Source organism: Sturnira hondurensis, unplaced genomic scaffold (genome assembly GCF_014824575.4).
Source record: "Sturnira hondurensis isolate 20B ecotype Veracruz unplaced genomic scaffold, ASM1482457v3 Scaffold0009733, whole genome shotgun sequence".
In the NCBI taxonomy this organism is placed as follows: domain Eukaryota; kingdom Metazoa; phylum Chordata; class Mammalia; order Chiroptera; family Phyllostomidae; genus Sturnira; species Sturnira hondurensis.
The window spans coordinates 5,251,433-5,263,800 of record NW_028082364.1 but is presented as its reverse complement, the minus strand read 5'-3'; the positions used below and the strand labels follow the sequence as shown (position 1 = coordinate 5,263,800).

Genomic DNA, 12,368 nt, shown 5'->3' with positions numbered 1-12,368 from the left:
TCGTGTGCGGGGTCGATCCCTTGCTGGTGCGGGGCAAGTGGGACTTGGGCGGGTGCATCGGGCCCGCGGCTCACCGACCAGACTCCTGGGGACACAAGTGCGTGTAGGGTGTGGTGCGGCTGGTAACCCCGAATGGATGAGGACGGTTACTAAGGGGTAAGGGCAGCTGAATAAATGCAATAAGGGCCTCAGGTCTTGAAGAGACCCCTGGACCTGAAGAGTCCTGCTGGGGTTCTCCAAGCAGACACAGGTAGACGTGACAGGTGGCCACAGGCACACTGATAACGTCAGGGCAGTGGACTCCATCTGGCCACCCCCAGCCCTCTCCAAAACCTGTCTGCACCCACCCCCAGGGGACGCAGCTGAGAGCTGATTGGGACCCACAGAGGATGGGGTCCCTCTTGGCCTGGCTACAGCCCTAGTCAGGACTGGTGTGGCCCCACTCCTTCCCACTTCCGCGTGGCTCTCCCTCCCCGCTGTCTGGTCCTTCAGGTCTCTAGGCTGTGGGACCCCAGGGCCCTGGCTCAGACCCTCCCTCACTGCACCCGAGGCAGCTGCAGTGAGAGACTGAGTGCAGGCTGACTAAGTAGACAGGGAGGGCCAGGGTACTTGGAGCAACAGGAACAGCTCTGGGGCCTGGCACCTGGACCTGAAGTTTCCAGGGCAGGGAAGGGTGTCGTCGGCCCCGGCAGCTGGAGGGGTGCAGCTGGGGTCACTTGTGGGCTGTGATTGTGAGGGAGCCGCGAGAGCGCCCCCACCAGCACTGCCCCCGCCCCCGCCGAATCCACTCCCTGTGTGGAGGGCCGGGGAGCTGGGGGCCCAGGGCCAGGTAAAGAACAAACAGGGGAGGGGCAGATGACGCAGAACCAGCAGCTCCTTCCCTGCCTTGGAACCCTCCTCCACCTTGTCAGGCAGGGACCCCGCACCTCCCCAGCATCTCAGATCCCTTGGCCTGTCCCCACCTGGCACCTGAGCCAAGACCGATTTTCAAGGGCCTGGAGTCCACTGGACTCTCCCCACCCAATGGGCCTGCCCTCCATGAGGTCCCATCCCGGCCTGATTCCACTCCCCCCGCCCAGAGTCATCCCCACAGGCTGGGCCCAGAGGCTGCTGGGCCCTACCCCTGTTTACTCCCTTCTATGAGGAGCCCTCCCCAGGGCTTCCAGGGGCCTGTCCTTTCCCCCTGCCCTATAAAGGGCAGAGTCCCCAAAGCTTGTCCCAGCTGGGACACAGAGTGGTGCAGCCACGCAGAGGACCCACAGGCCACCCTGCCCAGCGTGTCCCAGGTCTGCTGGGGGCGTCCCTCCCCTGCCCCACAGCTGGGACATCTGGAGCAAGCAAGGGGTGCTCCGGTAGACGCCCGCATTTCTGTGAGGAAGAACCTAAGCCGCTTGATAGGAGCCTTAGTATCTGTGTTTATATTTTTAGAGTCAGAAAGTAAAATCCCTCACTCGTGGGCCCCCACGCCTTTCAGGGCTGAGCCCCACCGGGTCGGGCTGGATGCTCACACACAGACCTTGCCAACAGCCTCGGAGGGGCGGAGCTTCTGCAGCTGCCCCTCCCCTGGCCCGTGTCACCTTTGTGGCTACTCAGGGCAGAGCTGGGCTGTCGCAAATGGGGCACGCCGGAGCCTCTCATGACCTAAAGTCACCTGGTCTTAACTCTTCCAGCCACCTAAGTCCGGAGCTGCCAGGGGTTGGGGCTGGCTGCCCCTAGCACCTGCAGGCTGGGCCCTGGGGTGGGCCCCAGGCAGGCGGGCCTCTTGTCCGCCACAGAGGTGCTAGAAGGCAGGAGACCCAGGGCTCAGCCCCGACTTCCTGGCCCCACTTTGCTCCGTCTCGCAGTGACATTCTGGAAAGTGCCGGGTGGCCCCGCTGCTTGGGCTTCTCACAGTCTCAGACCCATCCTGGCCATCGGCCCTCTGGACACCCCTTCCTGTGGGCGGTCGGCTCCTCACGGCACCCTCACTCCCTGCGAGGCTCCCAGGTGTATCCTGCTTTTCCTTCCTCTCAGTGGGAATTCTTTTTTTTTTTTTTTAATTTATCTTTAGAGGGGAAGGGAAGGAGAGAGGGAAAGAAATCTCAATGTATGGTTGCCTCTCATGCGTCCCCCACTGGGAACTGGCCTTGCAGGCATGACTGGGAATCAAACCGTGATCCTCTGGTTCACAGGCCCATGATCAATCCACTGAGCTACACCAGCCAGGGCTCAGTGGGAATTCTTGAACCGGGTGTGTGTTCACATGACTGCACTCAGCCCACATGCTCACCAGGCCCTGAGAGTCACCATAGGGGCTGGGAGAGCCGGCTGGGGGCTGAAGGGCTGTGGGCTGAGCCATGAAAGGTGATGAGGGCCCCGGGGCTCTGGGTGGAGAGAGGTCAGTGGGGTGGGGCCCGGCAAGGACCAAAGGGAGGCGTCTTGCAGGGCTCACCATGTTCCCTGGACGGCCTGCGGGACCACACCCGTGGGCCTGGCGGGGGAGCCCCTGCCAGTAGTCACAAACACAAGCAGGGCTCAGTTATCTGAGTTCTGCCTAACTGGAAATCAGGACGGGGCTCTGATGCCGTTTTTTGACACGATGGGCGGGAAGCTAGACATGCCACAGTTTGCCAACCACCAACTCTTCCGGGGGCAGCTGATGGGTCAGAAACGCAGGAGCACCAGAGGAAGGAACCTAGTCCCACCTGAGGCCTCTGCCAACATGAGGTCGCCCAAGGTGGGAGAGGGAGGGCGAGCGGACCTCTATGGGGCTGGGCCACCCTCCACACAGCCGCTTCCGAGCCCGAAGGAGAGAGGAGAGAGGCGGTTGGCAGGGCCTGCCCGGGCCTGTGTACCCCAAACGAGAAGGAAGCAGCCAGAACAAGCAGCCGCCGCTCCCAGCCACAGGGCTGGCCTCAGCTTGGGTTCCTCCTGCACAGTGGCACCTGGGCTGGGCGGGGGGACAGGTGAGGGACAAAGGGCCCAGAGGAGGGCAAGTCCCAATGGTGAAGTTCGGGCTGAGAGCCCTGGGCCAGGAGCTGAGGGCAGCAGAGGTGAGGAGGTCCCTGCACCTTCACGGCAGAGGTGACGTTTCAGCCCGAAAGACAGCGGGAGATCGGCATGCGGTGCAGCGGGGGAGGCCTGGCCTGATCAGGAGCCTGGGGGCGGGATGCCTCAGCAGCCCTCAAAGACAGCAGGCAGGGTCAAGCTCACGATTTACCGGGCTGCCCGGGGTCCAAGTAAGTGGCAGGGAGCTCTCGGACGGCTGTTGAGTTGCCCCAGGTGGAAAGTAACGAGGCTTCCAAGCGACAAAGTGTCACTCTGTTCAGGCTGCTGGGACACAGATACCAGCCTGGGTGGCTCAGACAGCCGGTGTTGATTTCTCACCGTCCTGGAGTCTGGGAGTCTGAGATCGAGGCGCAGGCAGATTCGGTGTCTGGTGAGAGCTCTCCTCCTGGATCAGAGCGGCACCTTCTTGCTACATCCTCACATGGCAGAAGGGGTTAGGGAACTCTGTGGGGCGTCTGGTACAAGGGCACTAATCCTGTTCCCGGGGGCCCCACCCTTAGGACCCTGTCACCTTCTGAAGGCCCCCCCAACACCTTCTGGTTGGGGGTTCAGATTGCAGTGTCAGAATATGAGGGGACACGGACATTCAGGCCATAGCACAAGGTGACAGAGTTAAGCTGCAGACATGGGAGTGTTGTTTGGGGGGACCCTGACGCCACTGGGAAGGCCACTTGCAGAGCGAGCTCCTCCTTGTCCACCCGTATTCTGCAGGGCCTGTAGCTGCCCGGCAGTGGTGGGGGGAGGGAGTGGTCACTTGGCTGCAGGCGGGCAAGGCTGGGGTTGCCAGAGGGCAGAAAGCAGGTGCAGACAGAGGTGACAGAAGAGTCCACCCAACGGGGACAGAAGGTCAAGCCCAGGCCCTGCAATGGAGCAGCGGGAACCGAGCAGGTCAAGGTGCGGACTGCAGACGGGGGAGGCATGGGGGGCGGGGGGCGGATTCTCGCCTTGGCCGGACGTCTGGTCCGAGCCCCATCTCAATCAGGGCCCCGCTTTGGGGCCTCCCCGTCCGTCTGGGCATCACCCAGCTGCAGCAAGAATCCTGTCGAGTCAGTTCAGCCAGAATCTCCACCCTGGGTATCTGATCGCCTTCCACGTCTGACCAGAGCCTGCTCCCTGTCACCCCCCGACCCGCCTTCAGCAAGAATGCTGCCGGGGCTGTCGAACCAGCACCCCCCCACCAGGATGTCCTCCCCACCTGCTTTCCGTCCGCGGCTACCCCGCCCCATACACACACCCCGCTCCTTGGAAGGAAACCCCCACTTCCCTTCCATTCTGAGGTCTCTTTTCCCCTAGTGCATTAGATCCCGAATAAAATGGCTTTTTTAAACCGTTTAAAATGATGTCTAGCTCTGGATCTCTTTAACCACGGTACTTCTACTCTCTCCCCATGCTGGGCACGCTGGGGCTTGGTGGGGACGTTGTTATTACCCTTCTGTGCCCAGCTCCTGGCTAGCCACTCCCCCCATCATTATGTGAGAGCCCAGGGGGAGCCCAGGAGGGCTTCCTATAGGAGGAGTCAGCCGAGAGTCGAGTGGGAGTGAGTTCTGTCCAGCTGGCAGGCCAGTCCCTGAAGGCAGCGCACAGCTGCGTGTGGTCTGCACAGAGATGGGTGCCTCCCACGTCCCTGGGTCCCTGCCGGCGAGCCACAGCACGGCTGACACACAGGATGGGGGCCTCGTGACAATGACTGGGGGGCTGCCATGACCCTCGCTCCGTTCCCCCCCCACCCCATGCCCACCACAGAAGGCAGAGTGGATACTAGCCAGATGACCGCACCAGGGAGCTCTATTTCGTGGCTACATTTTCAGATGCCCACCCCCCCAACTGTTTACGGGCCTGGAGCAGTGACATGGAAAATGTATTAATTGGACGAGACTGACTCAGCCTATCCTCGGGAGATGCCCAAACCGCCGCCTCAGGCATCTACCTGTGGGTCCCCATCTTGCCCACGAGGGTTTCAGTGAACGAGTCCATCCCCAGCCAAGGGTCTCAGGCCAGAAGCAAGGATCTGGGCGAGGGGCACGGGGCATGCGCCCGAGCACTAAGTCCCTGTATCTACAGAGACCCGGAGAACGGTCCCACACAAATGAAGGCCCACAAAACTCAGAGGTGAAAACAGATAGGACAACGTGTTTCTTCACGTAAGTGTACTTTTTATTCTTGTGTTTCTCTCTCACCAACACGTCTGTAAAGTGTAGCAGGCTGTGCTAGTAAAGGAGAAGCAGGGAAGAGAGATCGGAAGGAGCTCGGCAGCCCACACGGGGGAGATCAGGAGCCCTCAGCGCGTGGGGGGTGGAGGTGGGGGGTGGGGAGCCTGCTCCAGCGGCCTGCCTTCCCGCGGGCATCGCGGCCCCCAGACGACGTGGTGAATGTAAAGAGCATTCCTGATGTCTCCGATCCTTGTCCCTAACGTCCTCCCTCTGACCCAGGTGACGCGGCAGAGTCTGCTCAGGCCAGCCCCCTGTGTGGCCTGGCCCTCGAGGACCTTGCCCTGGGTCTCAAGGCCAGAACCCAGCCTAGAGCTGGCTGGTTGCAGGGAAAGGGGGGTACCCTAGGGCTGTTTCAGGTTGGGGGGGGCGGGGAGTCATTCCTTTGGACCTTGGACAGCACTCCCAGAATGCCCTCTGCTTCAGCCACAGGCTTCTATTCCAGAGGACACGAGGGGGCCACTTTGGACATGGGAACAGGCACGGAGGCCGACAGCTTGCTTCCCACACTTATCAGGACTCCTGTGGCTCTGCGGGGGAAGGTTTTACCTTCCCGCCCAGAGCAGGACTTCCTAGCATTTGCACATTGTCCCAGCAGACACTCTGACCCTGTGTTTAGGAACGCAACATTCAAATCAGGATTATATCCATCCTGATGAATTTCTGTTCCAGAACGTATTTTCAGAGCAATTGCAATGGAGGACAATCGGACGCCTTGGTCGGTTTTCCACATAGTGCAGACGAGTTGCCTTTGCCCCCGTATTTCCTTGAAATAAGTTTCACCAGGATCAAATCCTTTTTGTGCACGTTTTACCAGGTATATTTGATTCCCTGGAGAGCGTTCGATCGGGTCCAATGTCACCAACTGTCCCATCTGTCATTGGAAGTTTTGCTTGGTGGCTCTCATATTTGGTAAGCCCAGGCTTCCCAGGAGAGGTGCTGTTTGGTGATCTCCTCACCCATCCATCGGTTCCCCGATCACGAAAGTGTAGCATGTGCTGTTTGTGCTAATGTGCAACATTCCTGCCGGCTCAGCCACACCCACTTTCCTCTCACAAGTGTTCCTGAGGGCGATCTGTCCCACTCTGCAGGTGGTCCCGAGGACAGATAGAAACCTTTTCCCAGCAAGATTCCTGGATATCCGGAAAGACCAGAGCTGGGTCAAGGTGGTACCAGCAGGCAAGGCACAGTGCCTCTCAAATCAGCGGAGCCGGGCCCCTCCTGGTCACAGAGCCTTGTCCCCTGTGGCCTGCTCAGGGCGCGGAGGCCCACTGGTGGCCGAGCGCGTGCTGCGAAGCAAACCCAGGCCCCGGGAGCGGCCTGCTCCATGCAGCTGGCGCTCGTGGCGGCGGATCTGGACCTTGTGGCGGAAGCGCTCGCCACAGTCTTCGCAGACGTAGGGGCGCTCACCCGAGTGCGTGCGCCTGTGGCGCAGCAGGTTGGATGAGACGCTGAAGCGCTTGCCGCAGTCCCCGCAGGCGTAGGGCCGCTCGCCGGTGTGCGTGCGTTGGTGCTGCACGAGCGCGGAGCTCTCGCTGAAGCGCTTGGAGCAATAGGAGCAGGCGTAGGGCTTCTCGCCGGTGTGGATGCGCTGGTGTGTCACCAGGTTCGAGTGCTGCGAGAAGCCCTTGCCACACTCGCTGCAGCGGTGCGGCCGCTCACCCGTGTGCGTGGACTGGTGCCGGATCAGGTCGGTGCTGCGGCTGAAGCCCTTGCCACACTCGCCGCAGATGGTCGGCCGGTCCCGGGCGCGCCGCCGTCTTCGCTGCCTCGCTGGAGCCAGGGCCGCACTGCCCGCAGGGCCCGAGATGGGTACCACTGCCGGCGGGGGTACAGCCGGCAGCACCATGAGCTCCTGCAGCACCACGTAGCCTGGGGGGGCCACCATGACAGCGGCTGGAGCCCCCAGCCCTGAAGCTCCACCTACCCCCGCGGCAGGCACGAGCTCCAGCTGCAGCTCTGGTTGCACGGGTGTCAGCTCCAGGTGCACCTCCTGCTGCTGGGCCCCTAGTTCCACCGGGGTCAGCTCCAGCCGCACCTGCTGCTGCTGCTGCTGCTGCTGCTGCTGCTGTTGCTGCAGCTGCTGCAACTGCTGCAACTGCTGCAACTGCTCCAGCTGCTCCAGCTGCTGCTGCTGCTGTTCCAGCTGCTTCTCCAGCTGCTGCAGCTGCTCCTGCAGTTTGAGCTGCAGCTGCAGCTGTTCCTGTTGTCGCTCCAGCTCCTGCTGCCGCTCCAGCTCCTGCTCCGACTCTAGGTCCACTGGCATGAGCTCCAGCTCCACCTCTTCCTCCTCCTCTGGCTCCAGTGGACGGGGCTGCAGCTGCTGCTGTTGCAGCTGTTCTTGCTGCTGCTGCTGAAACATCTGCTGCTGTAACTGTTGCTGCTGCTGCTGCTGCAACAGCTGCTGCTGTTGTAACTGTTGCTGCTGCTGCAACAGCTGCTGCTGCTGTAACTGTTGTTGCTGTAAAAACTGCTGCTGTAACTGTTCCTGCTGCTGTTGCAACAGCTGCTGCTGCTGTAATGGTTCTTGTTTCTGCTGTTCCTGCTGCCTCTGCTGCTGTAACCGTGCATGCTGTTCTAACAGTTCCTGCTGTTGCTCTTGCACTTGCTGTGCTTGTAACTCTCCCTGCCATTGCATCAGCTTCAGTGGCTCATGCGGCACTGATAGGGGTCCTTCTTGTAGTTCCTGCTGTCGCTGAGGCAGTGGCTGTTGCCCATCCGGCTGCGGCTGGGGCTGCTCCTGCTGTTGCTGCAATAGCTGTTGCTCTTGCACTCGCTGCTCTCGCGCTTGTTGCATCCGTGGTAGTTTCCGCCTCAGTTGCCGATGTCTCCGGCGTCGGTGTTTTTCCTGTAGTCTCTGCTGTTGCCGTGGCAGCTGTTCTTGTCCATCTTGTAGCTGCTGCGGTTCTGGCCGATGGCCCGATGGCTGGCTTGGTGGCTGCTGCTGTTGCCACTGTTCTTGCCGTGGCTGTTGTTGTGGTGCTGGCTGCTGCAGTCGCAGCTCCGGCTGTCCTGGCTGGGCCTCCTCAGCACCCTCGCTGGCCCCCTTCTGGGCAGAGGTTGCTGGCCACATGGGGCTGCTGCTCCTCTCCCGAGCCTCTTCTTCCTCCCGACTCTCACTCCCACCGCTGCCACCTGGAGTGGAAATGGCAGGAAGCCAAGACAGAAAGATCTGCAGGCAGCTCTCTGTTCACACCGTCAGGACCTCCCCCTTGCCCTGCCCTATGTCCAGCCCCTCTAGGATACACGCCGGAGCTCTCAGCAGAGACCCAAAAGCACTGGGTCCAGTGACATGGCAGCATGGCAGAAACTGAAATGCCCAGAGGTGTGGGGTTGCTTGGAAATGCACCCAAAAGACTGCTGGTCATGTCACTCTGGACCCCAGCTCCCTGGCCCCCTCTGTGGGCTGTCCCCCACACAGACATGGCAGTGACACCAGCATGGGCTCCCGACAGAAGTCCCTTGTGCCTAGTCACCATCCAGCGGGATCCATGAACCAGCCGTGCCGAGGCACGAGCTCACGCTGCAGTCGGACCTCAGGCTCGCACCGTGAATAAGTGAAACGCGCCATCTCTGCAAAGAAGAAGGGATTTCTGGAGAGCTGCCTGGAAGTGTCGCCGCAGGCAGTTTCTACAAGTCACCAGGGTTTCGGAGAGAACACGAGGTCTCCCCTGGGGAGTCCTTTCCCGGTGAGCAGCCACCCGACCCCTGCAGGCTTGGTGCCCTCCTCGTCTGTGAACTAGCTTGACGCTATACAGCCTGGCACTTCCTGAGCGAAGCAGGGAGGGCTCGGACACTTCCCCTAGGACCTGGTAGATGCTCGAAGAGCCCCTCTCCCTGTGGGTTAGGACTGAGTTTGCAAACTAACGGGCAGCTTAGAAATGCCAAGGATACAGCTAGCTCCGTCTGAAACAGCCTACAGACGGGCCGTGTTTGACATTGTTGTTTTGAAGTGGAGAGGCCAACAACTCACAGCTCCACGTGAATGTGGCAGCTGGCCAGTTCCCTCACCCCTGGGGACCTGAGTTTCTCCATCTGCAAAGGAGACAGAGCCTTTTCAGGGGCCCTGAGAACTGGAGAGGATAAATGCACAGCCCAGCATGGTGTAAGCACAGAGTAAGCCCCACCACACAGCCACTACTCCGTGGCGAAGCGTTGCCTTCTGCCCAGCATGCACGGGCAGTTTCGCACTTGGAGCATCACAGGCATCACATCGCACTTGGGTTAGCACAAGTTCCAAGGGGCTTTCTCCACTCCCAAGTCCAATTTCAACATCTGTGCTTCCTATAGCACCCTGTTTTCAGTTTTGTGTTAGAAAACAGAAATCTGATTGATAAAAGTGTGCCTTCTGGTCACTCTCCCAGGAACATATTGATTTAATGAAGGGATAGCTCCATGGGAGTAATTTCCTTTTAGAAAACTCTTCCTAATAACCAGGAGGGTGCTCTTCCAGACAGTAAGCTGCTCACCGCCCAAAGCACCCTCGCTGGGGACCTGAGGTCTATCTCCTGGTTTAGGAGGTCAGAGCACCCCCGAGCCCCTCACCTGAGAGGGTGTTAGGCCCTGGGCCCCCATCTTCAACACACCGCAGCTCCAGCACAAAGGTCTTAGTCGCCGGCCCCAGCTCCATCCTGGCGGTCAAACCAAGATTCCAGGGAGCCGGCTGTGCTGGGAGGAAGGAAGGAAAGAAGGAAGGAAGGAAGGAAGGAAGGAAGCTGTTCGGATGGGCAGTGGTGCTGTGCGTGGCAGCCCCCAGGCCAAGGCGCGGGCACCCAGAGACCCCTCAACTCTGCCCCAGGCCCCCCAGAGCAGGCAGTTCCTCCCCTTTTGGAAATCAGGCCAGTGCAGTCCACGGCTGGGAAGGAAGGAGCAGGAGCAGCCTGGACGAGACTCAGCTCCCAGGCCCATTGCCTGGCACAGAGGCGGCCCTCCCTGATGCAGCCCATGCCTAGGGGCAGCCTGCAGCTGGTCCTCACCGAGAGGACTGTGGGCAACCAGACCCCTCACGAGGATGGGGAGCCGAAGTCCCAGAGGGGCATCTGGGAGGTCTGCAGAAAAGAGACGTCCACCCCGGGTTTCCCCGCCCACTCAGAGTGCCGACCAGTCTGTGCACCCTCTGGTCTCCTGCCTCCCCAGCAGGGGGTTCGCCCAGCCTTCCCAGGGCACTGGCAAGCCAGGGGTTCCAGGCCCCATGTGCCCTGGTGCCAGCTCAGCTCCATGGGAAGGCAGGCTTCCAAAGCACTACAACCCATGGAACTGGCCAGCTGCCGGCCTGGCCCCAGGCCCAGGGCCCAGAGGTCCCTGAGGTGTGGAAGGATCCTCGCCTTTCCGTGTCCACCCAGGCCCCTGCAGAGGTGTCCCCACCTCCAGTCCTCCCACCCCTCCTAACGGGATGACTCCAGGTCCCTTTTCAGAACCCAGTCCAAAACCTCTTAAGAGAAGTACACTGGCGTCACCCAGCTCTCCCACCCACTGGGCCTCACCTGGTACAGCATTTCCTGCTTCTCACCACAGCCTCTGCACCAGGGGAGGTGTGGGCAGCAGGGTCTGGGAGGTGAAGGCCAGAGCCCTTAGCCAGCTCCTTCCTGTGACACCTCCATCCAGAAAGAGCTGGGGAGGCACTGGGGCCCACCCCGGGCACCTTTCTGGGCACTCCAGAGGGTCGGGCAGCTGTCAGGGCTGTCGAGTTCGCCCTGGGCCAAAAGAAGGGACAGAGCTGAGTTCAAGAGCAGAAGTTGGTGTCGGCTCCCTGAGGTGGCGAGAGAACCCCATCCAGCGCTGGGCTCAGAGCTGGCGGGCTGCGACCAGGGTGCGCGCCACAGGCTCCAGAGCAGACCAGGTGGTGTAACCCCGGTTGAGGTTGGCAGGGGCCAGGAGACACCCGGCTCGGCTCAGGAGGCTCAGCCCAGGGCAGTCCGGGCCCGGCAGGGCTCCGCCAGCGGCCACAGGTGTCTGGATCCCGCGGGCCTCGGGCGGGGGGCGGGCAGCGCGGCCTCAAGGGGGTCCCTGTTCACTCGCCCGCCCTCCTGAGTTTGTGTCCAGCTGGCCTGCGTCCGTGCGGGCAGCGGCCCGGCCGGGGTGGGGGCAGCGGGGGCCGGCACAGGAAGTACCCCCAGCATCCGCATCCTGTCCCCCGCCCGCCGCCCGCCACCCGCGGGGGCGCGCCACGGCCCCCGCCGCTGCTGCTGCCGCCACCGCCGCCGCTCTAGGCAGCCGCGAGCTCGGTGGGCTTAACCCTTCCCGGCCGGCCGCTCCCCCGTGGCGTGGGACGCGAGGCGGGGACCCTGTGGTGCGGAGAGAGCAGCAAGAGCAGCGCGCTCTGACGCATCCCCAGACGCGCGCGTCTGCGCGCAGGGCTTGGCGACCCGACAGTCGCTGCACGGGTCTCAGCGGAGGCACTCAGTCTCAGAGTGCCCCTGGACTGCGTACAAGTTGTGGTCAAATAGGTGACACCGAGTTAATGAGGAGGCCGCGTCCCAGGCCCGGTGGGATTGGAAGGGGCTTCCCCCTCCACACTGCAGACCCTCTCCCGCTGGGCGGTGGGCTGAAGCGCTCCTGCTGCCTGGAGAGCTAAGCTCATCTCTTTCTGGACCCCTGCTCGCTTCCAATGCGCACAGGACCCGGTGGCCAGGCCCCCTCCGCGGCCCCTCCTCCTGCCCTCCCCAGGCCCAGCCTCCCGAGCAGCTTCCTGCCTGCGTGCTGGCTCTCCCGCTCTGAGAGGCCGTACCTGGCCATCTCTCATCCCGTCTGTTTGCTGTAAGGCCCTCGGGCAGCCCTCGCTGAAATCAGGACAGTCAGATTCCCCGAGAAAACCCAGAGACGCGGTGATGGAGAGCCGTTCCTGGGGTGGAGGTGGGAATGCCCCACTGGGGGGTGGGGGGACAGTAACCAACCGGTAGACACGTACCTGGCCTCCCTGTTCCACCTTTTGAGCCTCCTTGGCCCCCCAGGCACTGGGGCTTCCCCTCCGGCCCTGGCGAGAAGCCTGCGCACGGCGTGGGGACTTCGCAGAAGCTGGAGGTGGAGGGCACACCTGCCTCAGTGGGGCAGCAAGGAGAAGGCGGCTCTGGAGGAAGGAGCATCTGGGGCGGGGGTCTCTTCCAGCCAGGTAGC

The 12,368-nt window shown here is 61.9% G+C and overlaps 1 protein-coding gene across 2 annotated transcripts; it reads right to left on the bottom strand.

Moving 5' to 3' along the window:
- Positions 1-5,190: 5,190 nt before the first annotated feature.
- Positions 5,191-11,411, bottom strand: ZNF853 (zinc finger protein 853). 2 transcript variants are annotated; one of them, XM_037057868.1, is made up of 3 exons: positions 10,739-11,411; positions 9,801-9,923; positions 5,191-8,390 (listed from the first exon to the last, which is right to left on the bottom strand). In XM_037057868.1, the coding sequence occupies exons 2-3, from the start codon at positions 9,883-9,885 to the stop codon at positions 6,481-6,483; spliced, it is 1,995 nt and encodes a 664-aa protein (XP_036913763.1). In that variant the 5' UTR covers positions 9,886-9,923; positions 10,739-11,411; the 3' UTR covers positions 5,191-6,480. The 2 variants fall into 2 exon arrangements, with proteins under 2 accessions (XP_036913763.1, XP_036913762.1); XM_037057867.1 differs by having other exon boundaries at positions 9,801-9,918.
- Between the last annotated feature and the right edge of the window lie 957 nt (positions 11,412-12,368).

What these genes read in the sequence shown, in the direction of transcription:
- ZNF853 (XM_037057867.1), bottom strand. An exon ending in AGGGCCTAACACCCTCTCAG is followed by an intron (nt 8,391 to 9,800) that starts GTGAGGGGCTCG and finishes TTTCCACTCCAG; the next exon opens with GTGGCAGCGGTGGGAGTGAG.